General features: G+C 48.1%; 1 protein-coding gene across 1 annotated transcript in view; it reads left to right on the top strand.

The window, feature by feature from the left end:
* Positions 1–27147, top strand: part of rasa1a (RAS p21 protein activator (GTPase activating protein) 1a) — a 285109-nt gene that overhangs the window by 173895 nt on the left and 84067 nt on the right. Inside the window, 2 exon segments of the mRNA XM_038805349.1 lie at positions 4245–4290; positions 11963–12135. Coding sequence (XP_038661277.1) covers positions 4245–4290; positions 11963–12135 — 219 coding nt within the window.

The following is a 27147-nucleotide window of genomic DNA, read 5'->3' as shown; positions in this document are numbered from 1 at the left end:
GTGAGGTTAGACAGGGAAACGGGCACCCAGCGGGCATAAGGTAGGGGCTGGACCGTCCCCGGGAGGGGAGGCCACCACACTAGCAGAAATAGCTAGCATGGGAAATCAGAAAGCAAGGGGACCACGACGCACCTCCCGACAGGGAGGGTGTGCCTGGTCGGGGGTGGGGGAGGGGTCACAGGGAAGGGAAATCACATGGGGGGGACAAGGAAATGGTGATGCCGGTAGGGGGTATGGGGGGGTGGAAGAGGACAAAAGAAATAGAACAAGGAGAATGAGTCGGTTTTCACACAGGCTTTGCAGGTGAGGAACGTGCTGAGGGAACAGGATTGCGTCTCAAGCAGCTACTTCGGGAGCATCCCTGGGCAAAGGGAAACCCCAGAGTGTAAGGGGTGCACCAATGTGGAGTACACATTGTTGGCGGCCATGTTGGGTGCCCCCTGGACAAAGGGAAACCCCAGAGTGCAGGGGCCAGACCTCATGGTGAGACCGGTGACCGTTGCCATTTTGGACCGCCCCCTAACAAAGAGAGATTCCGGAGTGCCTGGGCACATCTACCAGGTAATGTGGGTTGATCCCGCAGGAGTGAGCGGACAGAACCCCCCACCATGATTATCACCTGGAATGTCAGGGGGATTTGATGACCTAATGAAAAGATCCAGAGTCTTTGCCCACCGAAGAAGTTTGAAGGCCGACATAGCCTTCCTGCAGGAGAGGCACCTGAGGGAGAAGGACCGACTGCAGGTGCCGTCCATAGTGATGACAAGTGCAGACGAATGCCGGACAGACCACCGTCTCACTCAACTCCTCTATGTCCATCAACAGTGCAAACCACTGTGATTTAAAAATGGTAAAGTAGTAGTTAATGATGACAAAATTGCTGAAATATTCAACAATTACAATGTCTTGATACTTACCAGAAATACTAACATGATGAACATAAATTGGAAGAAAGAAAAAGGATATAAACTTATTTAAAATAGTAAGTGGACAAGGGGGAATAATTGATAAACTAATTAAACTAATCAAAACCCTTGGCCTGATTGGACTGCACCATAGTAAAAGAAGATGTGAAGAGATAGAGAAGCCACATAAATATAATATTAAAAAAATCATTGGAGGAGCAATAGTGTCAGAAAACTGGTGGTCAGCTAATGTGATTCCTGCAAGTAAAATCAGAGATAGAACAAGATCGAACAAGTTGGACAGCCCGGTAGCAAGTGGTTAGCACTGTTGCTTCACAGCGCCAGCGTCTCAGGTTTGATTCCCGGCTTGGTCACTGTCTGTGCAGAGTCTGCACATTCTCCCTGTGTCTGCATGGGTTTCCTCCGGGTGCTCCGGTTTGCTCCATAAGTCCGAAAGACGTGCTGTTAGGTGAATTGGACATTCTGAATTCTCCCTCTGTGCACCCGAACAGACTCTGGAATGTGGCGACTAGGGCTTTTCACAGTAACTTCATTGCAGTGTTCACGAGAGCAATAAGATCATTATTATACAGGAGCTATAGACCAATATGTTTAATATCTCTGAGTAGGAATGATAATGGAATCCATAACCACTGTCGCAGAATGGATACCCAGAGCAATCTCTCTGCTCAACAACTTGACCACCATAATAACTCAGGTGAGGAGCAGAGAGAGAGACCCAAGCAGCGGAAAAGAAAAACTCAACCCCAAGGAGTGGTGAGAAGGAACTCAGACCTCCTCAGGATACAAACTCTGCCCAGGCCAATGAAGGATAAAGACATGGAGCGGGATTTTCTGACCCCCCCGCTGGGTCAGAGAATAGCTTGGGGGGGGGGGGCGTGAATCCCCTCACCACTGGCCGGCGAATTCTCCAGCACCGGAGATTCGGCGGGGGTGGAATCACAGCGCGCCAGTCAGCGGCCGCTCGCAGCGCGCGCCGCGCAGCGCCCCCCCCCCCCCCCCCCCCCCCCCCCCCCCCCCCCCCGGCGATCTCCGGCCTGCGATGGGCCGAAGTCCCGCTGGTTCTTTGCCAGTCCCGCCGGCGTACATTAGACTTACCGGCAGGACCTCACGGCGCGGGCGGGCTCCAGGGTCCTGGGGGGGGGGGGGGGGGGGGGGGGGGGGGGAAAAAACGCAGGACGATCTGGCCCCGGGGGGGGGGGGGGCAGGGTGGCCTGGCCTGCGATCGGGCCCACCGGTCCGCGGCGGGCCTGTGCGTGGGGCACTCTTTTCCTACGCGTCGGCCATGTCAGTCTCCGCGATGGCTGACATGTAGGTGATACCCCCTACGCGTGCACGGGGATGACGTCAGCTGCCGCTGACCGCTCCGAGCATGTGTGGACCCGCGTCGGCCGGCGGAGTCCCTTCGGCCCCCAGCTGCTGTGGCACCAAAGGCTTTCCACGCCGGCATGCAGGGCGCAAACCACTCCGCACCTTTGGGGCGGGCCGACGCCGGAGTGGTTCACGTCACTCCGTCCTGCCGGGACCCCGCCCTGCCGGGTACGGGAGAATCCCGCCCCTGGATTTTTAAAAGAATATTTTAAAATTTTAGGGGTGAAAAAAATGAATACTCCCGTTCCCCAACCACAAGGATTATAAGATACATTATTAGAAGGAGTAAAACCCATCCCACTGAATGATTTTGCTCAAATAGGATAATCAATGACACAGGCTATCATGCTCACATTTCGCACTCCACTACAACAACAAAAAGTCAACAACGTGATCAGCAAGGAGTAATGTTCAAGATTACAGAAGAACCGCAGAGTAAATTGTAGGAGAAGGACATCTTCCATGTCACATGAGAAGGCAAAGAATCCGGCAGGATCAACGAGCACCCTCTCTCAAGGATCTCACCAGGATTCCAGCAATCGAAACACCAAGATGCCATCACTTCTACCATGCCGTCTCTCCGCCCCGGCGGACGACATCCTAGGCCCTGGTGACGGGGTATGACTCGGCCCACAAGGACCTCCAACCCCTCACGAAAGCATCGAGAATACAATGGGTGAGTCCCTGGTCTGAAAGACAAGATATATTGTGCTCCATCGAATCTGATGCTGCAAGTGGGCAAGTACAAGCTGGGCCCCACCCCAGCACATTCAGCCTGCCCCAAACAAACTAGATTTATGCATTTTACTGTGGCTCCTCTTCACAAGAAACCTTCGCCCTTTTTCACAAAAAAAACAATCAAGAGCTTCCAAGGACAGCGCAAGCCATGTCGTCCAAGAAAAAGCAAATATGAAATCTGCACCAGGATGAAATGAAAGATTTAAAGAGCAGAGCCTGAACTCGCAAAAAACACAACCGCTCCTGTGCTCTCATCACTTGACCCCACCCACTGCAGTCTTTTTCAAACATTTATGTGACCTAACACATCACACCAACTAGTAATCTTGAGTTTTCCAAACCTTCAGGTGTACGATGTTTTATTTTTGTAGTGCACTACCAATTCAGTTAAATGAACGGGCCTGTTATCTTTTATTGTGCAACCTTCTCAGGAACTTTGGGTTGCTGTGCAGCTTCATATCTAAGAGGAAACATTGCAAACCTTCACGTCTTTAGCTTTTTCTATATCCGCGTGTGTACCCAAGACTTCCTCAGTGATATAATTTATTTTTGCTTTGATTCCAACCACTTGCTGCTTGCCCAACCCAACTCTCCTAAACGTTTGTTCACGTGTTACTTGACGTTCTTCACTGGGAATCAGAACCATATTGAGTCATCATCACTGGTGTAACTATATATCCCTATATCTTTGAATTCCCCTTCCATAATTGTTTCCTCTGCTCTTGCCTGTCCTCGAGCCAAAACCATATCCCTACCATAGTGTCTGCCCGTCCTTTTTTTTCAGAGGGAGTTTGCAGTACCAAAACAGACATTGCAATTTGTCATTGAATCATTTTGGGAATGTTAGGCAATCTGTTCAGTGAGTAATTCTTTATATGGATAGCGCATGTGTGAAAGTGGATAACTCGTCAAGTTTTTGCAGCTTACTCGAAGATAGTCTCCTTTGAGTTTGAGAGATTTATTTTTATCTAATTATAGTATACTATAGCCTTCCCAATTTAAATGCTCATGCTTATGGTACCATATGTGCTAAATAGTATGCTCTACCCAAAGGCAGGCCCCTTGGCTCATTGTCTGTTGATGCTTCATCCTAAGTGATTAAAGTATATATAAGAGCATGTAATTTACAACTTATAGTTTGCTGAGTTCTTAAATGTTTTGCCTTCATTTCTCTAGTGATGTCTCAATCGGATATAAACAGATTGTGAGATAAGTCTCAGTAACAGAACAAAGAAGAGCAAGGATCCTGATATCTGTAAGTACAATTGACTGCTGCTTCTAAGTATTTTACTTTCATTCAAAGATTTAGTCCTTAGACAATGAACTTTTTTAATGCTGCTATAATTGTGTTCACACCACCAACTTTATTTTTATTTCAATAGAACGAAACATACAAAATCCATACAAAATAATACAATTATTAATCAATGGAAGGAAGCCACACGATTTCATGGTTTAAAACTGAAGTTTATTTTACAATACAAAAGTTAACAAAGCAAACTCTAAATACTTACATCTTATACTTAACTTACAGAATTAACAAGAGTGAATATAATTAACAGGCCAATTGAGGTTAAATATTTTGTCCGGTGTTAGGTACTGTTGATAGGTTCTAACGAACCTCTTTGTACTCTTAAGTAGGTTAATTGTATGTATTTAACTTAAGAATGATGTAATTAAAGGGTTCAAGCTAGGAGCTGTCTCCATGGCTCTGTCCAACCTGAGACTGACCTCTCCTAGGTGCGGGTCACTGTGTGGGCGGGTACTGTAATCAGTCCCATATTAACCTTATATTAAATAAAATGGAGATGAAGGACAAGTGATGTGTTGTTTTGCTGATGTGGGAGTGTGTGAACACCACCTGTAATTACGTATTGGTGCTGAGGAACTTTGGTCAGAGCTGATGGTTGGATTCTGAGCTTCAGACACGCACACACATTACAAAGGGGGAGAGATACCTGGACATTGTTTCCCAGGAGGCAATCGCACCCCTTAGATTAACTAACTTAAATTCGGACAGTGGTCAGGGACAGGAGGGTGTGGCTGTGAGTGAGACAGGTGGGAGGAATCCAGGAGGTAGGATTGCATGAACCTCAATCCTTGTCCCTGTCCAATAGGTTTGAGATTCTTGCTCCGTGTATGGACAGGAACACAGACTGCAGGGCGGATGAGCAAACTGACCACAGTACCTTGGTAGAGGTAGCTGTTCAAGTGGGGAAGAAATAGAACATAGAACATAGAACAGTACAGCACAGAACAGGCCCTTCGGCCCTCAATGTTGTGCCGAGCCATGATCACCCTACTCAAACCCACGTATCCACCCTATACCCGGAACCCAACAACCCCCCCCTTAACCTTACTTTTTTTATTAGGACACTACGGGCAATTTAGCATGGCCAATCCACCTAACCCGCACATCTTTGGACTGTGGGAGGAAACCGGAGCACCCGGAGGAAACCCACGCACACAGGGGGAGGACGTGCAGACTCCACACAGACAGTGACCCAGCCGGGAATCGAACCTGGGACCCTGGAGCTGTGAAGCATTTATGCTAACCACCATGCTACCCTGCTGTATAGTCGTAATTGGAGATAGTCTATCTAGGGTCATTGACACTGTTCTCTGTGACCAGGATCGAGAATCCCAAAGGTTGCGTTGCCTGCCTGGTGCTCGGTTCAGGATATTTTATCTGGGCTGTAGAAAAACTTGGAGTGAAATGGTAAAGATCCAGTTGTCGTACCAACGACATAGATAGAACAAAGATATCTGCTAAGGGAGTAGGTACAGCTAGGAGCTAAATTAAAAAGCAGAACCAAAAAGGTAATAATCTCTTGATTACTACCTCAGCCATGAACTAATTGGCATAGGGTCAATAAGATTAAGGAGGTAAATGTGTGGCTCAAGATTGGTGTGGGAGAAATGGTTCAAATTCATGGGACATTGGCACCAGTACTGGGGAAGAGGGGACCTGTTCCGATGGGACAGTTTTCATTTGAATCATGCTAGGACCAGGGTCCTGGTGAATTGCATAACTAGGGCTATATGGAAGGTGGCAGGAATATAACTTCATGCAGTTTGAGAGGCAGAAGCTGGAATCGGATGTAACGGTATTACAATTGAATAGATGTAACTGCAAAGACGAGGGAGGAGCTGGCCAGAGTTAACATAGAACATAGAACAGTACAGCACAGAACAGGCCCTTCGGCCCTCGATGTTGTGCCGAGCAATGATCACCCTACTTAAACCCATGTAACCCGTATACCCGTAACCCAACAATCCCCCATTAACCTTACACTACGGGCAATTTAGCATGGCCAAACCACCTAACCCGCACATCTTTGGACTGTGGGAGGAAACCGGAGCACCCGGAGGAAACCCACGCACACACAGGGAGGACGTGCAGACTCCACACAGACAGTGACCCAGCCGGTAATCGAACCTGGGACCCTGGAGCTGTGAAGCATTGATGCTAACCACCATGCTACCGTGAGGCCCCAAAGGAGGAGTTTTGGGGGTTATTCAGGTGGCACAACAGAAATTCATCCAAGGAGGAGGGAGCATGCTAAGGGGGGGTAAGGCATCCATGGCTGACGAGGGAAGTCAAGGACAGCATAAAAGCAAAAGAAAAAGCATACAAGGTGGCGAGGATTAGTGGGAAGCCAGAGGATTGTGAAGCCTTTAAAAGCGAGCAGAGGTCCAACTAGAAAAGCAATAAGGGGGGAGAAGATGAAATATGTGTGTGAGCTAGTTAGTAATATAATGGAAGATAGCAACAATGTTTTTTCAATATATAAAAGGTAAGAGAGAGCCAGAATAGACCACTGGAAAATAAGGCTGGAGAAATAGTAATAGGAGCCAAAGAAATGGCAGAGGAACTGAGTAGTTACTTTGCATCAGTCTTCATGATGGAAGACACCAGTGGGATACAAGAACTTCAAGAGAATCAGGAGGCAGAAATGATTGTAGTAGCCATCATTGAGAAGGTTCTTGGGAAACTGAAAGTAAGGTGGATAAATCACCTGGGCAGGATGGACTACACCCCAGGGTTCTAAAGGAGATAGCTGAGGAGATTGTGGAGGCATTGGTGGTGATCTTTCAGGAATCACTGGAGGCAGAGAGGATCCCAGAAGCCTGGAAAATGGCCAATATAATACCCCTGTTTAAGAAGAGAGGGAGGCAGAAGATTTGAAATTATAGGCAGATTAGCCTGACTTTGGCCAGCTACCTCTAATAGAGAAGGGTAATGACGAATAGAGGGTATCACATGCCCCATATAACATGATCCTGGGATGACCTCGGGATGAAATGAAACTGCCGCAGAAGAGCTTGTGGTTGCGGCCGGCTTTTCATTGAGACTGTACGTCTTGCGTTGGGAATGGCCTCAATAACCTCGCAGGCCGGCAGAGGCGGGACTTCTGGAGTTGGATCCACTGTTTCTAGGACAGGCCTCGGTTGTATGGGCGTTGCGGACCCGTTGAAAAGACGTTCCCTCCAGATCAGGGATTTTTCTGTTAACTTCTCTTTAAGTTCTCTAGTCTGGCACCATTGTCCTTTGAAAGTATTATACTTTAGAAATTTCTGTTCAATCTCTGTACCAGTTTCGGCCAAGTCAAATTGCTATTCTATGTAATCCTTTGTTATCTGGAACATTTCTGCAGTTATATCTGGCGGAGCTTGGACGCACCTAGAAGTTGTAGGCAGATCTTCGGCCGCCATTTCAACTCCAAAATAGTATTTTCTAACCCCGGGCGTCAAGTCGTAGACTATTTTCTCATCGGGGGGGGTTATTATATCTATAATACAGTATACTATATAAGTACCATCATCAGATGTCTGATTGTTACTGGGACTTGAGCTAATTTCAAGCCAGACATTTTTGTATGGGGTGGGTAGGAGGTCACCCTACTCTAACGGCCGCAGACATGGAGGTCTCTTGCCTCGGTTCTATTGATCTGCTGCCCGATGCCTCTGTGTGGTGTTCGGTCTCTTCCTTCTGGCACTCCTGGCTGGCTCACCAAATTGTTGGGACTCATATTTTACCTTCTAATAAGAATCGGTAGTCCGGTTGGTTGGAGGTGTCAAAAATATGACTTTATTGCTAATTACTCACTCGAATATGCTTGAAGAAGAACTGAACCAAAACTTAGAAGCAAAATATCATACAATACATAAAAAGGTCAAGCACATGGCAAAAAGCATAAAGCATAAAAACAAATCACTTTAACACAAAAAATTGATGAATCAAGAATTCAGGAAGAAAGACCTCAACCACGAAGTCCCACTTTTAAGAGAATTCTTATCTCTGGTTTAACCCCTCATTTACTTTCATTGGCTTCTAATTCTCAGTCGAGACCTCCTGGTTTATTCAAATCGGTGTCTGTTACTTAGAGGATGATTTGTTAATCAAACATTGGACATTACTTAAGATTGACTGGTGCCTATAAAAACTAGTTTAGCGTCTGCGTGCGAAGTCTTAGGAAAATTACTGGATATGTTTCCCACACATTCCACGTAAAAGATTTTGGCGTGGACTTTGCTGTAACTGATTAGTTGATTATATAGAGAACAATAACTTCTTAGTGCTGAATACACTGAAATACAATGACTAATTCATTATATGAGACAAAATGATTGGATTCCACAGTCAAGGTACTTTTAATATTTAGTACTCATTTAGCTATATGCATTCTACTAGCCCCTATATGAATAAACTATGAATTTCAAACAATACTTGGAAGTTAACTGTTACCTTGAACTGGCGCATTTTCCATGGCAAGAGAGTCCACTTACCAACAATCAGCACTCTATCCTCTCGCAGTATAAAGTTGTTCTCCATATATTGGGGGCGGCACGGTAGCACAGTTGCTTCACAGCTCCAGGGTCCCAGGTTCGATTCCTGGCTTGGGTCACTGTCTGTGCGGAGTCTTCACGTTCTCCCCGTGTCTGCGTGGTTTTTCTCCCGGTGCTCCGGTTTCCACCCACAGTCCAAAGATCTGCAGGTTAGGTGGATTGGCCATGATAAATTACCCTTAGTGTCCAAAAAGGTTATGTGGGGTTACTGGGTTACGGGGAAAGGGTGGAGGCATGGGCTTAAATAGGGTGCTCTTTCCAAGGACTGGTGCAGTATTGATGGGGTGAATGGCCTCCTTCTGCACTGTAAATTCTATAATGCTGAAATAGGGTGCATCAAATATATCCTGTGGGATAATGGCTACTCTGATCAGATCGTTTCATGCTGTATATCACACAAACGCTGAAACAGCCTGAAAAGTGCGCTTACCTCAGATTACCCTGGAAGGACAAGGCATATCAAAAGTTTGAGCAAGAGGTGAAACTAGCTGTTTCATGCTGCTACGATGCAGTAGTGATGCAAATAGCATTTGTCACTAACAGGATTCTACCATCAAGTCAAAAATATGTTCTGCTACTGCATGAATGAGCAATGTGGTATATGCATTTCACTGCCAGTATGATGCTATGTTAGTACGTCTCCAACATTGACGGGTTGTATAAAAACATTTCCTTTCACTATGCACGGACCTAATAAAACTACCTAATCAGCCCAAGCTGCAAAACATAGTTGTCCAACATTAAATGTGATTCGCCGATTGGTTAGCAGTTGCTAAATTATCCTTGGTGTGCCTAAAGTTACGCTGCAAACAAAATTTATGATTTCAGTCAGGGTGGTGTCCCTGAGGCTACATATTAATAAACAAGGCCCTATGCTTTACAGACAATAAACATGCACACACACTGCACCTGTTTAAGCCTAAACAAAATACTTGATAGCCATTCGCGGTTCATCCCATAGGGCAATGCCTTGACCAATGAGAGTCAAAGCTGCTGGTTTAAATACTTGGTAGTTAACTGTCTGTTACCTTGAACTGGTTATTTTCCATCGCAAAAGCGTTCCACTTACCAACAATCAGCACTCTATCCTCTCACTGTATAAAGTTGTTCTCCATATATCTGTATTCTTGCAAATGCTCTGATGAGTACAAGATGAAAAGTTTTGACAAAATCTTTCTTCAGCAATACTATACTAATTCTAGGGGATTTCCTCTGGCATGTCCAGGGAGAAAAATCATCATTGGATTAGGTTTGACTGCTAGAAGTGGAATTAAGCTTGCTGAAATGGAGGAAAAACACCTGGCGACAGTGACTTGCTACTCGGCAAAACAGGAATACAGGATCCCATTGAAACTGAATAACTGGACTGTGTGAAAGGGACTGTAATTCCATACAGTGTGTGATTCGTGATAAGTGCCAGCTGAATGTCCTTTCTGTGGCTAAATTATAAGTTGCGTACAAAATGAAATAAAATTTAGACAATAGTGATTTTAGTTACTTGTTACAGTAGAAGTGTGAAATCTTGGGTGTGTCATTTAGCTAATAACGAATCTCCTTTTAAAGGTTATTGGTCTCTGTGGAAATCGGAATAAAATGCAAATTAAAACCAGCACAAAATAAGCAATCCAAGCAAATGTATAAATCCAAAACATGTTTGCTTTGATATAAATGTAGACAAATAATTTTTTGTGCCTTCCTTTAGTGGCTGCTTTTTGCCTATCCTGTTGCTACCCCATTTGCTGTTTGAAGGCTGCTGACTTTCAGAGGGAATACAGATGACCTTGCATGAGACCGTGAGAAACTCCAGGTCCAAGAATGCTAGGCTTGGGTTGCACTGTTTAATATGGAGAGTGGTAATTTGGGCTGGCTGACTGACAGCAGCGGGCCACTGGAAATGTGGTAGCGGTCTGAGGATGAAGCTATCGTGCTGAAAGAGAACAGCAGGGTTGCCTTCGTGGAGCTGCGGGCCTCTGCTCTGTGGTCGGACCTCCACAATCGAGCAATCTGTTGAAGGACAGATTGCTGGACTGTTGTGACACAAATGGGCCTGAAAGCATCTTTGAACATTGGTATTTAACAATCAATCAGTGGCCTGGCAGCTTTTGTGTTGCAACAGTGTCATCTGGAGCAGTGGCCAATGATGGACCTGCAGGTCGTCCCAAAGAGAGGTGTCAATTGAACCCAAATTTAAAGGAAGAAATGGGGTCTCAACAGGGTCAGGCAGGGGCATAATTTTTAGGGTGGAAGAGGGAGAACTAACTTTGGGGTGGGGTCCCCAGTGGACACAGGGTGCCTGGAAAGGAAGAACTCCCCTTGCATGATCATCAGTCTGCCAAGTTTTACCTTATCGGCTGGACGCTTGGAGCTGCCCTGCGGTAGTGAACTGGTTAGTGGGCTGCCGATATCTTTCCCACTGCTGTAAAATCGCGATGAGACGGACACGATGCCACTACCTGGCTATCCAACACCCAATTCCAACCGCCATCCTGGCCCAAATTTTGTACATCACGGTTTGCTTGGTTGTTCTGAGGACCCGTATTCAATTCTGTCATTAGTTCGCCTTTATGTCCATTCACTTTCATTTATGCTTTTCCTTTTCTCTCAATTAACCACTTATGTATCAATTGTGTCTGTGCTCATATTCAGGCTGTCTTGGTGTGCTCTCTTACTGAACTCTGCTTCATGTTACTTTTTAGTTCATGCTCTCTAATTGTTCTTTGTCATTCTATCATAAATGTGCATTCTTTCCCATACCAAAATCGATCATCATTTTTTTTCTTCCCCCCCCTCCCCACAAACTGAAACATATTAGAGTTTCAGCAGCACTGAAGATAGCTCGAGGGTAGGCAGTGTTGCGCTCAAGTGATCTTGATGAGCGAATGTAAAGTTTGAAGCCCAGCTTGTCAATACACCTCGGTGGGAGCTAGAATTGAAGGTTAAAGTGCTCAGTTTTTGGTGGGTAGCAAAAAGAATGATTCAATCTGGCTTATTTTAAAACTGAACAAATTTCTCTTATAGTTTCAAATTAATTTGCAAATCGAAGATTGAACTGGACCCTGAAAATTTCTGTTTTACAGTATTCATGCGTTGTCTTTTGAATAAGTTGCAAAAAGGGCAGCTGATCGATGAGTGGTTCCCTCTTAGTTCACATTTTCCACTAAAAGGAATTGAACCTGGTACTCTACGGGTAAGAGCACGATATTCATTGGAAAAAATCATGCCAGAAGACGAATACAGTGAATTCAAAGAGGTATTTAATTTTGTTTTATTTTCAAAGCTCTGCACATTCATGGTGTTCTGTAACTTTTAATCAAAGTACTTGCTGTCAACTAGATATCAAATATTAAAAATCATGCATTTGGGAACGTTCCTATGGAACCATTTTGCACCTGTACATTAATTGTGTTAAAACTTAGTGGTGAATTTCTTTCCTGTTCTATTTTCTTTCATTACTTTAAGCACACACATCAGTTGTAACAACCACAGAATCAGATCTCATTGAGTTACCTCGCTATACAATCCAACTTGAGTACTTTGCCAAAATCATATAATACAATTAGAGATTATGATAACTTGCATTTTACAATTGTCAGTTATGTTTGACAAATTTATTATCATTTTGAGTATAAACTAGTGGGGTAAATAATAATGAACCAGTAGATGTAGAATATTTGGATTTCCAAAAAGCATTCAATGAAGTGTTATGCAATGGTTAATACACACTTAAGGGCTCATGGAGTTGGGGTGATATACTAGCATAGAGGATGGTTAATGGACAGAAAGCAACAATGGAGGTAAATGGAGCATTTTCAACTTGGCAGGCTAACTAGTGGACTGCTGCAAGGATCAGTGCTGAGACCTCAGCTATTTACAATCCTATAATTATATATAGTTACATTACTACCTGTTTCTTCATCTATGTTTGCTGACGATACAAACATAAGAACATAAGAACTAGGAGCAGGAGTAGGCCATCTGGCCCCTCGAGCCTGCTCCGCCATTCAATGAGACATGGCTGATCTTTTGTGGACTCAGCTCCACTTTCCAGCCCTGAACACCATAACCCTAATCCCTTTATTCTTCAACAATCAACATCCTGGAGTTACCATTGATCAGACATTGAACTGGACTAGCCATATTGACACTGTGGCTACCAGGACAGGTCAAACGCTAAGAATCCTATGGTGAGTAACTCACTCACCACCTGACCCCCAAGCCTGTACACCATCTACAAGGCACAAGTCAGGAGTGTAATGAAATACTCTCCAGTTGCTTGGAGCTCCAACAGCACTCAAGCAGCTTGACACCATCCAGGAAAAAGCTACCCGCTTGATTGCTCCTCCTTCCGCAAACATTTAAACCCTCCACACCAACGAACAGTGGCAGTTATGTGTGCCATCTACAAGCTGCACTGCAGTAATGCACCAAGGGTCCTTAGATAGCTCCTTCCAAACCCACGACCACTACCATCTAGAAGGACAAGAACAGCAGATACCTGGGAACCCCACCACCGGGAGGTTCCCCTCCAAGTCACTCACTATCCTCTGTTCCTTCACTGTCGCTGGGGCAAAATCCTGGAACTCCCTCCCAAACAGCACGGTAGCATGGTGGTTAGCACAATTGTTTCACAGCTCCAGGGTCCCAGGTTCGATTCCCGGCTTGGGTCACTGTCTGTGCAGAGTCTGCACGTTCTCCCCGTGTGTGGGTGGGTTTCCATCTGGGTGCTTCTGGTTTCCTCCCACAGTCCAAAGATGTGCAGGTTAGGTGGATCGCCATGCTAAATTGCCCTTAGTGTCCAAAATTGCCCTTAGTGTTGGGTGGGGTACTGGTTATGGGGATAGGGTGGAGGTGTGGGCTTGGATAGGGTGCTCTTTCAAAGAGCCGGTACAGATGGGCCAAATAGCCTCCTTGTACACTGTAAATTCTATGATTCTATGAACAGCACAATGGGTGTACCTACACCTCAAAGACTACAGTGCTCAGGGGGACTTCCGGTGGCGGCGATGACGTAGGAAGCCGCACATTTGGGAGCTCCCATTTTAAACAGACTTTTCGCTCTTTTTAGAGCCCAAACGGAAATTTTTTCGACGTCTCCCGGTGGAGAAGGTGTGCTGATCGACTTTCCCCGCAGTCCATGACTCGAACTCGGAGCGGAAGGGGGGAAAAACGGCAGCCAGCTCCCAGAAAAAACGGGGGAAGGAATCCAAGATGGCGGCTGGCAGAGCTCCAGAGGAGTGGAAGCAGTAGGCCCTGGAGCAACAAGCTGCTCTCCTGCGCTGTTTTGCAAACTTCAAGGCTGAGGTACTGAGCTCTCTACAGGAAACGAACAGAAGGCTCTCGGAGATTCAGACGACCCAGGGTGCTGCCATCAAGGAGTTGCAGACGCAGGCCACTGAACGAGAGGAGGAGGCCGGGATCCTCGTGAGTAAGGTGGAGGGACACGAGGCACTCCACAAGAAGTGGCAGGAATGCTTCGAGGAGCTTGATCACCGCATGAGGCGGAAAAATCTGCGGATCTTGGGCTTTGCGGAGGGGCTGGAGGGGTCGGACCTGACAACCTACGTGGCTACAATGCTGAACTCGCTAGTGGGGGCCGGGTCTTTCCATCTGCCCTTGGAGCTGGAGGGAGCCCACAGAGTACTGGCCAGGAGGCCGAAGGAGAATGAACCCCCGCGTGCGATGCTGGTGAGGTTCCACCGGTTCAGTGATCGGGAGTGTGTGCTGCGCTGGGCCAAGAAGGTGAAGAGCACCAATTGGGAGAATGGGGTAGTACGGATCTACCAGGATTGGAGTGCGGAGGTGGCTAAGCGGCGGTCCGGGTTTAATCGGACGAAAGATGTGCTTTACAAGAAAAGATAAAGTCGGAATGTTGCAGCCTGCGCGCCTGTGGGTAACTTATTCGGACCGGCATATTATTTTGATTCCCCGGAGGAGGCGTGGGCCTTCGTGCGGACGGAGGAAACTGGACTTGAACTAGGGGTTGGGGGTTGCGGGGTCGGTTGTAATACTTTATTGCTGGATTCTGCTGTTGCTGTGTTTTCTTTTTCTGTACTTTTGTAATTTTTATATGGTTATTTATGGGGGTGTTCTGTTATGTTTTTTTTGCTGTGGGGCACTGTTTGAGTTTGTATCTTGCGGGGAGGGTTGGGGGGTTTGTTGTATTCTATGTCGGGTTGGGGGTATGGAGTGGGGCTGGTATTTGGGAGCTGCGTCAGAAGGTGTGGTGGGGCAGTGCGAAAGCGCGGGCTTTTCTCTGGTTTCCTGCGCTGCGGGGCTGGGGGGTGGAGATGATGACGGGGGGAGGCGGGACCTTAACTGGTTCTTCCCCGTGCTGGAGCGGTGCCTGGAGGAGGGCTAGATTGGGGGATGATCCCACTTTGGGAGGGGTCGGGTTATTGGCGGGAGTTTCCGGGGTCAGCAGAAGTTAGCTGACCCACTGAAGTACAATGGAGGACGGTTCGCGGCTAGGAGGGTTCCTAGCCTGGGGGTGAAGGGAGGGGGGGAAAAGGGGAATACCGGGTTGCTGCTGGTAGGGTCAGGAAGGAGCTGGTGGGGGCCGGGGGGACAGAGGTGAGGTGTTGTCGCTGTGGGTCTGGGTCGGGCAGGGGGTGCTGGCTTGGGGCGGGCAGTCGACGGGCTATGGCTAGTCGACGGGGAGGGGGGCGGGACGCCCTCTGATCCGGTTGGTCACCTGGAATGCGAGAGGATTGAATGGGCTGGTGAAGCGGTCGAGGGTACTTGCTCATCTGAAGGGGCTGAAGGCAGATGTGGCAATGCTTCAGGAGACCCACCTGAAGGTGGCGGACCAGGTCCATCTGAGGAAGGGATGGGTGGGGCAGGTTTTCCACTCTGGGTTGGATGTGAAGAACCGGGGAGTGGCGATTCTGGTGGGGAAAAATGTGTTGTTTGAGGCATCGGAGGTGGTGGCGGATAAGGGGGGTAGGTATGTTATGGTTAGGGGCAGGCTACAAGGAGAGAAGGTGGTACTTGCTAGTGTGTATGCCCCAAATTGGGATGATGCGGGCTTTATGAGGCGTATGTTGGGACGGGTCCCGGATCTGGAGGCGGGAGGTCTGATCATGGGGGGGGGGATTTCAATACGGTGTTGGATCCTTCACTGGATCAGTCTAGCTCCAGGACGGGTAGGAGGCCGGCGGCGGCCAAGGTACTGAGAGGGTTTATGGACCAGATGGGTGGGGTGGATCCATGGAGGTTTGTGACGCCGAGGGCACGGGAGTACTCTTTCTTCTCCCACGTACATAGGGTCTACTCTCGGATAGACCTCTTCGTGGTGAGTAGGGGACTGATTCCGAGGGTGGAGGAGGCCGAGTATTCGGCCATTGCAATCTCCGACCACGCTTCGCATTGGATAGAGTTGGAGATGGGGGAGGAGCGGGACCAGCGCCCGTTGTGGCGGTTGGATGTGGGGTTGTTAGCGGAGGAGGAGGTGTGTAGGAGGGTCCAGGCAAGTATTGAGGGGTACCTCGAGTTGAATGATACGGGGGAGGTTCAGGTGGGGGTGGTCTGGGAAGCCCTGAAGGCAGTGATTCGTGGGGAGCTGATATCCATCCGGGCACACAGGGAGAGGAGCGAGAGGAGTGAGAGGGATAGACTGGTGGGAAAGATGCTGGAGGTAGACAGGAGGTATGCAGAGGCACCAGAGGAGGGACTGTTGGGGGAGAGGCGCAGCCTGCAGGCTAAATTTGAGTTGCTGACCACTAGGAAGGCGGAGGCACAGTGGAGGAAGGCACAGGGGGCAGTGTACGAACATGGTGAAAAGGCGAGTAGGATGCTGGCTCACCAGCTCCGCAAGCGGGATGCGGCTAAGGAAATTGCTGGAGTGAGAGATAAGAGTGGGAATGTGGTGCGGAAGGGGGTAGAGGTGAATGAGGTCTTTAAGGACTTTTACGGGGAACTGTACCGGTCGGAGCCAACGGGGGAGAGGAGGGGAATGGAGAGGTTCCTCAACGGGCTTTCTTTCCCGAAGGAGCAGGTGGAGGGGTTGGGTGCGCCGATTGAGCTGGAGGAGCTAGTTAAGGGGATCGGGCAGATGCAGTCAGGGAAAGCACCAGGGCCGGATGGGTTCCCGGTGGAGTTTTATAAAAAGTTTGTGGACCTAGTGGGCCCCTTGCTGGTGCGGACACTTAATGAGGCGTGGGAAGGGGGGGACTTTGCCCCCGACGATGTCGCGGGCGCTGATCTCGTTAATTTTAAAGAGGGACAAGGACCCCCAGCAGTGTGGTTCATTCAGGCCCATATCTCTCCTCAACGTAGATGCCAAGGTGCTGGCAAAAATCCTGGCCACCAGGATAGAGGACTGTGTGCCAGGGGTTGTACACGAGGACCAGACAGGTTTTGTGAAGGGAAGGCAGCTGAACACGAATGCGCGGAGATTGTTGAATGTCACCATGATGCCGGCGATTGAGGGGGAGGCAGAGATAGTGGTGGCGCTGGATGCGGAGAAGGCCTTCGATAGAGTGGAGTGGGGGTACTTATGGGACGTGTTGGGGAGGTTTGGATTTGGTGAAGGGTTTATTAGATGGGTGAGGCTGCTATATGAGGCCCCGATGGCGTGCGTGGCCACGAATGGGAGGAGGTCGGAGTACTTCCGGCTTTACCGAGGGACCAGGCAGGGTTGCCCCCTGTTCCCCTTGTTGTTTGCTCTGGCAATCGAGCCGCTGGCGATGGCGTTGAGGGATTCAGAGAGGTGGAGAGGTTTGGTGCGAGGTGGGGAGGAACATAGGGTGTCGTTGTATGCCGATGACCTGTTACTGTATGTGGCAGACCCGGTGGGAGGGATGCCGGGGGTGATGGAGCTGCTAGCTGAGTTTGGGACCTTTTCAGGTTATAAACTAAATTTAGGCATGAGTGAGGTGTTTGTGGTGCACCCTGGAGACCAGGAGGAAGGAATTGGTAGGCTCCCACTTAGGCGGGCAGGGGACAGCTTTATGTACCTGGGGGTGCAGGTAGCCGGGGGCTCTTCACAAACATAATTTCACCAGACTTGTAGATCAGATGGAGGAGGCGTTCAAGAGGTGGGACATGCTGCCATTGTCGTTGGCGGGGAGGGTGCAGTCCGTCAAAATGACGGTGCTTCCGAGGTTCTTGTTCCTCTTTCAGTGCCTGCCCATCTTTATCCCCAGGGCCTTCTTTAGGAGGGTGACTAGCAGTATTTTGAGCTTTGTGTGGGCACATGGAACTCCGAGAGTGAAGAGGGTGTTCCTGGAGCGAGGGAGGGATAGAGGCGGGCTGGCGCTGCCCAACCTTTTGGGGTACTATTGGGCGGCCAATGTGTCAATGGTGCGTAAATGGGCGATGGAGGGGGGAGGGGCGGCGTGGAAAAGAATGGAGATGGCGTCATGTAGAGGTACGAGCCTGGGTGCCATGGTAACGGCGCCGTTGCCGCTCTCCCCTAAGAGGTTTACCACGAGCCCGTTGGTGGCGGCGACCCTAAGAATCTGGGGGCAGTGGAGACGGCATGGGGGGAAACAGGGGGCTCGATGGAGGCTCCATTGGGTGGCAATCATCGGTTCATCCCAGGGAACAGGGATGGGGGATTTAGGGGGTGGCAAAGGGTGGGCGTCAGTAAATTGAGGGACCTGTTTATTGGCGGGGGGTTTGCGGGCCTGAGGGAAACGGAAGATGAATTTAGGCTTCCCCAAGGGAACATGTTCAGATACTTGCAGGTAAAGGCGTTTGCTAGGCGACAGGTAGAGGGATTCCCTTTGCTGCCCTCGCGGGGGACGATGGACAGAGTGCTTTCGGGGGTGTGGGTCGGAGAGGGGAAGGTGTCTGACATCTATAAGGTAATGCAGGAGGTGGAGGCGTCGTCAGTGGAGGAGCTGAAGGCTAAATGGGATGAGGAACTCGGGGAGCAGATAGAGGACGGGACTTGGGCGGATGCCTTGGAGCGAGTCAACTCTTCCTCCTCATGTGCGAGGCTTAGTCTCATCCAATTTAAGGTGCTGCACCGGGCCCACATGTCCGGGACTAGGATGAGTAGGTTCTTTGGGGGTGAGGACAGGTGCACCAGGTGTTCGGGGAGTCCAGCGAACCACGCCCATATGTTCTGGGCATGCCCAGCACTGGAAGAATTCTGGAAGGGGGTGGCGGGGACGGTGTCGAGGGTGGTTGGATCCAGGGTCAAACCAGGGTGGGGACTCGCGGTTTTTGGAGTTGCGGTAGAGCCGGGAGTGCAGGAGGCGAAAGAGGCCAGTGTCCTGGCCTTTGCGTCCCTAGTAGCCCGACGATGGATCTTGCTGCAGTGGAAGGATGCGGGGCCCCCAAGTGTGGAGACCTGGATCAGTGATATGGTGGGATTTATAAAATTGGAAAGGGTCAAATTTGCCCTGAGAGGATCAATACAAGGGTTCTATAAACGGTGGCAGCCTTTTTCTGGACTTCCTGGCTCAAAGATAGGTATCTTGGTCAATAGCAGCAGCAACCTGAGGAGGGAGGGGGGGTGTTCCTTATTGTAGTTTCTATTATGTAACTTAATATTGTGTTAATTTGTGTTGTTAATATGCTGTGTTGTTCATGGAGATGAGGCGAATGTTTATGATTGCTAATATTATTGTTATTTTATTATGGTTCGTTGTTGTATAAATTCAAAATTTTTCAGTAAAAATTATTTTAAAAAAAAAAAGACTACAGCGCTCAAGAAGAAACTCACTATCACCTTCTAAAGGGCAACCAGGGATGGGCAATAAATGCTGGACTAACCAGCGATACCCACTTCCCATAAATAAATTTTAAAAAACAAAAATGGGAGCTTTGACTATGATGAGAGACTGTAAATCAGGCCTATTTTCTGTAGAGTTTTGAAGAACGAGAGTTGAACTCATTGAAACATACAACATACTTGAAGGAATTTGATTGGTTAGACACTGAGAGGATGTTTCCCCTACTTAGAAATCTAGAATATGCGGCTACAATCTCAAGATAAAGGGCCGATCATTTTGGACTCAGATGAGGAGAAATTCAAAAGGTTATGTACCTTTGGAATTCTTTACGTCAGGAGGTGGTGGTGTCCATTTCTGAATATATTTTAAGGCTGAAATAGATGGATTTTTGGTCTCAGACAATGAAGGGATATAGGGAGTGAGGGGGAAGTGGAGTTAAGGCTGAAAATCAGCCATAATCAAATGGCAAAGCAGACTCCGGGCTATAATGTCTAATCCTCCTATCTCTTTCTTTCTCCCAATAAGCAGAGGTTTACTCAAAACACATATACCAATTCTACCTTTTGATCTCTACATTACATTCCATGCATGCTACCATTAAAAGAGATGTAATGCACATTTCGGCTAACATAGAAACAAGATGCATTTATGTTCATTTTAGTCTCTGTCAATGATTCAGTTACCATGGTTGTATGGTCCACTTAAGCTTTTCAGTCACTCTTACTATAAACAGTGACCAAACAACATGCTCCAGACCCTCAAGACGTGAATGAGTGACCATCCTTTCCTTTGGTCTCTCAGCCTTGCATTATAAAGCATCCCAATTCATAAAGCACCCCAATTCAGCAGAATTGTAATTGCTTTTATTCATCATGTGTTAATTCCACAAACAACTCAAAACATTAAGATGCATGGCTGGTATGAACTCTCATTTACACACTTGAAGTACCATGCAGAGTTCTGTTCTTGATATAATCATAATATAGAGGCACTGAAGAAAGTGAAAAATGGTTTACAGTAATGATATTGGAACCAGTCAAAACTGTCAGGATATGTTGAACAGAATGGCCTATTTACTCGAAAGGAAAAAAAGCTGAGGGCTGATCTAATGAGTAGGTGGGATGTTGCCACTTGTGGGGAAATTAACAATTAGGGATCATTAATATAATCATTAATCAATCCAATAAATAATTCAGGATAAACATGTTTACTCAGAGAATGGCTAGAATGTAGAACTTGCTGCCTCATGGAGTAGTTGAATCAAATAATATAGATCCATTTAGGGAGAGACTGAATACGTGCATGAGAGAGAAAGACCCCTCCGACCCGGAATATTCTCTCTTCCAACCTTTTCCAACGGGCAGAATTTACAAAAGTTTGAGAACACGCACCAATAGATTCAAAAACAGCTTCTGCCCCGCTATTACCAGACTCCTGAATGCCCTCTTATGAACTGAATTGGTCTTTCTACACATCTTCTCTACAGTTGTAGCACTAAATACTATATATTCTCATATATTTATCATATGTTCTATGTTTTCATATCTGAAGCGATCTGCCTGGACTGCACGCAGAACAATACTTTTCATTGTGCCTCGTACACACGACAAATCTAAATCTAATCTAAAAAGAAATTGAAGGCCATGCCAATGGGGTTAGAGTAACTAATTTCAGAAGAGGCTCATATGAAGCAAACACTGGCATAAATCAATTGGGCTGAATTACATGCATCTGTACTGTACATACTGTGTAATTGTGGACCCCAGTCAGGTCGCGGGGTTGGGGGGGGGGGGGGGGGGGGGGGGGGGGGAGATAATAAAAGTATTGTTTTTTAAAAGCGCACTTTTCTTTTTAAACAATCGATTTCAGAAAAACCTGTTATAAAATCTGGAAAAAGTATTTAACCAATCAGCATTTAAATTTTGATGCATAAAACCTGCCAAATGTTTTTTTTGAGAAATATTTCTCAGAGCACTGGTTAACCGAAGAAATGTGCGCAACTATGAGTAGAAGAAAAAGGTCATGCACCTGCCACCCACTGATGCATAAATAATGACTTGGAATCCAGTGAGGCCCAAATTAACTCTCATCTTGCCCATTGCAACAAAATTCAACTAAAACAACCTCTTGTCCAGGCTGAGGCAAAATGCAAAATGTTGTTCTTGTCTCATCCTCATTCTTTCCCCAACTCGCCTTCCATAACTTTTCTGAAATTTGTTTAGCTGGCTGAATAATGTTAACTATTAGCGAGCTACAGAAGAATTTATTTATCGTGTCACACTTTAGGCTTTGTAAATGAGTATACTCATGAATCAATTATTTCTGTTTCTCAGGAAACAGTAGCAGTTCCTCCTCCAAAAGGTGAGATTGCCCACTGAAAAGCTAAGCTGTGTAGCCAGCAAACATTTTTATTAATGTAGTGTTCATAGAGTGGCAATAGTCCCAATTTTGGAAGGAGGAAACTGGATACCTAGCCAAGGAGAGGGAAGTGCAAAGACTGAGAGATGAATTATGCCAGTGTGGCTTCAATGCTGGGATGAAGGATGGTATTTGCACAAGAGCCCAGTGTCAGAAGAACAGTGAGTTTAGGTGTAATGTATGAGGTTACAAGAATGTGAAGCGTGTGTCCTTGGAGGGATTTTAAGATGTGAATAAGAGTTTTAACCTGTTCATCCATTACCCCAGTGCTTCAACATATGTCAACAAGGACGGGAGTAATGGATTAATAGGATAAAGTGCAGAATAGGAAAGAACTGTGCAACTTTGGGTAAGCTGTAGTTTTATAAAGGATGAGGTATAGAAGGCTGGATTGGAGACCTGTGGAATTGTTGATTCTAGTGGTGAATACCTGCAAGAATTGATGGTGGGAGTTGGCAGTAAGGGTGGAGGTTGATGATATAACAGTGAAAATAGATGGTCTTTGTGATGTCAAGGATATTTGGTCTGAAATTGAACTCCGTGTTAAATAAATTAGTAAGCGTGGCTCAACTTGAGATCATGGCTGGATAGGGAGGTGATGTTTGATCAAGCTACTGAATTTATGGCGAATGGCAAATAATTGATTTAGTCTGCCACATGCTTTAATTGGAGGAAATTGCAGCTTATCAAAAACTACAAAACAGAAATTAGTGATCTTAGTGGGATCATGATAGGTCCACCACAGTTGTGCCCAGAATTCCTGGATTAGGAAGGGGAGAAGTAGTCTGAGTTCCCATCACTTCCAATAAATGCAGGAGTGAACATCAAATATAAAATTAAGTTGATCTAAATTGTATTTATGCATTCTACTAGCAGCCTGATATCCCTTTTAGTTTTTCTTCTGTGTTCATTGCATTTAAACATTATAACTGAAAAAAGAAAAATATCTTCATTCCGTCATCAAGCAACAGTAGCAACTTGCATTTATACAGTGCCTTTAACATAATAAAATGCCCTGAAGCATTTTGCAAGTATTGTAAAACAAAATTTGACACTGAGTCACATAAGGAGGTTCGGCCAGATTGTCAAACCCTTGGTCAAAGAAGTAGGTTTTTTTTGTGAGGGCCACGAAGAATCCAACACGAGTTTTCAGGATACAAAGAAATAACATTTATTTACAATAACATATATATACACAACAGCAGCAGCAACTTCCCTTGCTGCTCACTCCTCTCTGCTGGTTCCAAACTGGCCAGCTGTATTTATGCAGGGAGTCTGCTAATGATTTCTCCGCCCCACTCATTGGGGAAGCTCATACTCCCATAGGATTGTGGGATTGTCATTAGTCCCCAGCCAATGGTAAGCAGGCAGGTTATAACGTCTCCCCCCCCCCACCCCCCCCCCCCCCCCCCCCCCCCCCCCCCCCCCCAAAGTCCAAGGAATCCACCGAAGACCCAGGTGAAGGAGGGCGTCGGACTCGTTTTGCCGCAGGCTGGACACCATTTGCACGAGGCGCTGGATCGGGCAGCGTGTAACGAGATGGAGACCGGCGCTTCCGTGATGAACGGCGTAACGGTTGTACATCCACGGCCCGTGGGCCCGAGGATTCCCCCTCTGAGGTGTCATGTGTCTCCATCTCGGAGTCAGAGTCTGCTGCCTCCGTCATCTCGGCGTCTTTATCTCCACGCGGTCTGTCACAACCTGCGCAGGCTTTGAGTGAGGCACCAGAGGAAGATTGTGAGGAATACTTTCCATTGTGTCTTGTCTCTGCGGCTGTAGAAATGAGCTCCTGGGGCGGGGATTCTTTGGAAGGGATAGTCTTCTGGACCGAACATGGTCTACATGTTTGCGCTGGAGACGACCCTGGGCTTGCACCTGGTAAGAGATGGGGCCCGTTTGGCGAAAGATTACGCCAGGGACCCACTGGGCACCACCAGCAAAATTCCGAACGAACACTGGGTCACCGGGCATAAACTGCCGAATCGGCTGATGCCGAGAAAAACGATGTCCCTGCCGTTCTTGTGTGCGGCGTACTTTTGCGCCAATGTCCGGGAAAACCATGCTAAGGCAGGTACGAAGTCTCCGGCCCATTAGGAGTTCTGCGGGAGCTACCCCAGTCACTGCATGGGGGGTGGTCCTATATGAAAACAAAAAACAAGCCAGTCTCGTGTCCATCGACCCCGAAGACTGCTTCTTTAGGCCTCGTTTGAATGTCTGCACTGTGCGCTCCGCCAACCCATTTAAAGCTGGGTGGTAAGGGGCAGTGCGGATATGACATATGCCGTTCATCTTCATGAACCTCGCAAATTCCTCACTTGTGAACGGAGTGCCATTGTCCGTGACCAGCACCTCGGGGAGGCCATGCGTACTGAAAGACAAACGCATCTTCTTGACTGTTGCGCAGGACGTTGTGCCTCCAATCTTATGCACCTCTAGCCATTTAGACTGGGCGTCGATTAATAGAAGGAACATGGATCCTTGAAAAGGGCCAGCGAAATCCGCAACCAAGCGCGCCCAAGGCCGCCCTGGCCATTCCCAGTGATGTAGGGGCGCGGCCGGTGGAAGTTTCTGATGCTCCTGACAAACTGAACAGTTTTGGGCCACCTTCTCAATGTCGGTGTCAAGGCCTGGCCACCAGACATAACTCCGGGCCAACATTTTCATTTTGGTCACACCTGGATGCCCATTGTGGAAGTCTCTCGGTATCAGCTCCTGTCCTTTTTCCGGGACAATCACACGCGTCCCCCACAAAAGGATGCCGTCTTCCACGCTGAATTCGGACAGCTTGGAGGAAAATGCCCGCAACTCGCCTGGGAGCTGTCTATGCTGCCCACCATACAGGACTATGTGCCGAACCTTTGACAGGACTGGCTCTGTCTGGGTCCACTCGTGAATCTGTAATGCCATGACAGGCAAGGTGTCCATAAAATTTAGGGTTGCAACCACCTCACCGGTCGTGGGGGTCGACATGGGGCCGGTCGATAAAGGCAATCGGCTCAGTGTGTCGGCATTCCCTATCTGGGTTCCTGGTTTGTGCTCCAGAGAATACTCGTATGCAGCGAGGAACAAAGCCCAGTGCTGGATCCGTGCGGAAGCAATGGCCGGTATTGGCTTATCCTCTCTGAAAAGTCCCAGCAGAGGCTTATGATCAGTCACGATAGTGAAGTGGCAGCTATATACGTACTGGTGGAAACGTTTCACCGCAAAGACCACCGCCAGGCCCTCCTTCTCGATCTGCGCGTACTTTTTTTCCGCTGCAGTCAATGTACGGGAGGCGAAAGCTATCGGCCGCTCGGCCCCGTTCTCCACCTTGTGGGACAAGACGGCCCCAATACCATACGGGGATGCATCAGATGTGACGAGCAAAGGCTTTCCAGGATCATAGTGGGTTAGTAACCCAGACGACGACAATTGCTGTTTTACCAGTCGGAAAGCGGTTTCTTGCGGCTGACCCCAAACCCAGGTGTGATTCTTCTTTAGCAGTAGGTGCAACGGGGCCAGCGTAGTTGCCAGATTGGGGAGGAACTTTCCGTAATAGTTTACGAGGCCAAGATACGAACAAAGATGCAAAGTGTCAGTCGGGGCGGGGGCCTGTTGAATCGCGCGCACCTTCTCTGCGACGGGGTGCAAACCTTCGCAGTCCACCCGATAACCCAGGTAGACTACTTCCTTCGCCTGAAAGACGCACTTTGTACGACGTAAACAGACTCCAGCCTCCGAAAAGCGTCTTAAGGACAGCCTTCAAATTTTCCAAATGTTCCTGCTCCGACGTCCCTGTGATCAAAACGTCATCTAAGTAGACCGCAACACGCGTTAAACCTCTCAAAATGCCCTCCAGAACGCGTTGCAAAATAGCGCAGGCAGAGGATACTCCAAAGGACAAACGTGTATATTCATACAGGCCCCGATGTGTATTAATCGTTACATATGGCCTGGAGGCAGGGTCCAGCTCCAACTGTAGGTAGGCGTGACTCATATCTAATTTTGTGAACGAGAGTCCGCCTGCAAGCTTCGCGTAGAGGTCCTCTATGCGAGGCATTGGGTATCGGTCGAGTCGCCGCACAAGCGAACTGTGGCATCTGGCTTCATTACAGGTACAATTGGTGCTGCCCAGTCAGCGAAACGGACAGGCCTGATGATACCCAAAGTCCCCAAACGAGTGAGCTCCCCTTCTACCTTCTTGAGCAAGGCGTAAGGCATCGGACGCGCCCAGAAATAGCGCGGCGTGGCTCCTGGTTCGACTTGGATACGGCCTACAGCCCCTTTTATTTTCCCCAAACCGGGCTGGAATACATCCGGGAATTGTCGTAGCACCTCAGTCAACCCTCCAGAAACTGTTCGGAGGATGTGCTGCCACTGCAACCGCAAATGGCGCAACCAGTCCCGACCCAACAGGCTGCGCACCACGATAAGTGGGGAACGCCCCTCCTGGCATCCATAAACGACAGGGGTCATCGTAGTTCCTGCAATGTCCAATGGTTCCCCCGTGTAGGTGGCCAACCTGGCCTGTGTGTCGGTTAATGTAAGGGTCTGTATACCCTGCTTGATGCGGTCGAATGTCCTCTGGGCGATCACGGAGACCGCTGCGCCAGTATCCAACTCCATCTCAAGCGGGTGATCATTGACCCGTACTGTCACTTTAATGGGGGCCACACGGGGAGCTGCCACACAATGCAGCTGCAGGCAGTCATCCTCTGTCTCCACGTCCTCGGGAGTAGTCGCTGCAGGTTCATCCAAATGAAAGGTACGGCCCCTGGGCTGGCCCCAGTTTCGGTTGGAACGACGGCACCCCTGGCGCCCCCAGGACCGGCGTCCGCGACGGGGTCGGCGCCTACAGGTCTGACACGGACATGGCTCCTCATCCATTGGTTCTGGAGAAGGCTCCCTTCGGGGAGGAATGTCTGACAGCCACTGGCATCGTTCCAGACGTCGCCTCGCCCAAGGTACGCAGGGGTGCAGGGGGACGCTTTCGGACGGAAGGGGTTGCGCCCCAAGGCATGCACCTCCATTCCCTGTAGCTCCTGCACTCCTCGTTCTGCGCTCTCTCGGGACAATACTGTTTTAATGGCCTGTTAAAAAGTCAATGTTGGCTCGGCTAACAACTTTCTCTGGGTGGCCGCATTGTTAATACCGCAAACTAAACGGTCGCATAACATTTCTCA

This window comes from Scyliorhinus canicula, chromosome 8, assembly GCF_902713615.1.
Source record: "Scyliorhinus canicula chromosome 8, sScyCan1.1, whole genome shotgun sequence".
NCBI classification, from domain to species: Eukaryota; Metazoa; Chordata; class Chondrichthyes; order Carcharhiniformes; family Scyliorhinidae; genus Scyliorhinus; species Scyliorhinus canicula.
This window is presented reverse-complemented; position numbering and strand designations above follow the sequence as displayed.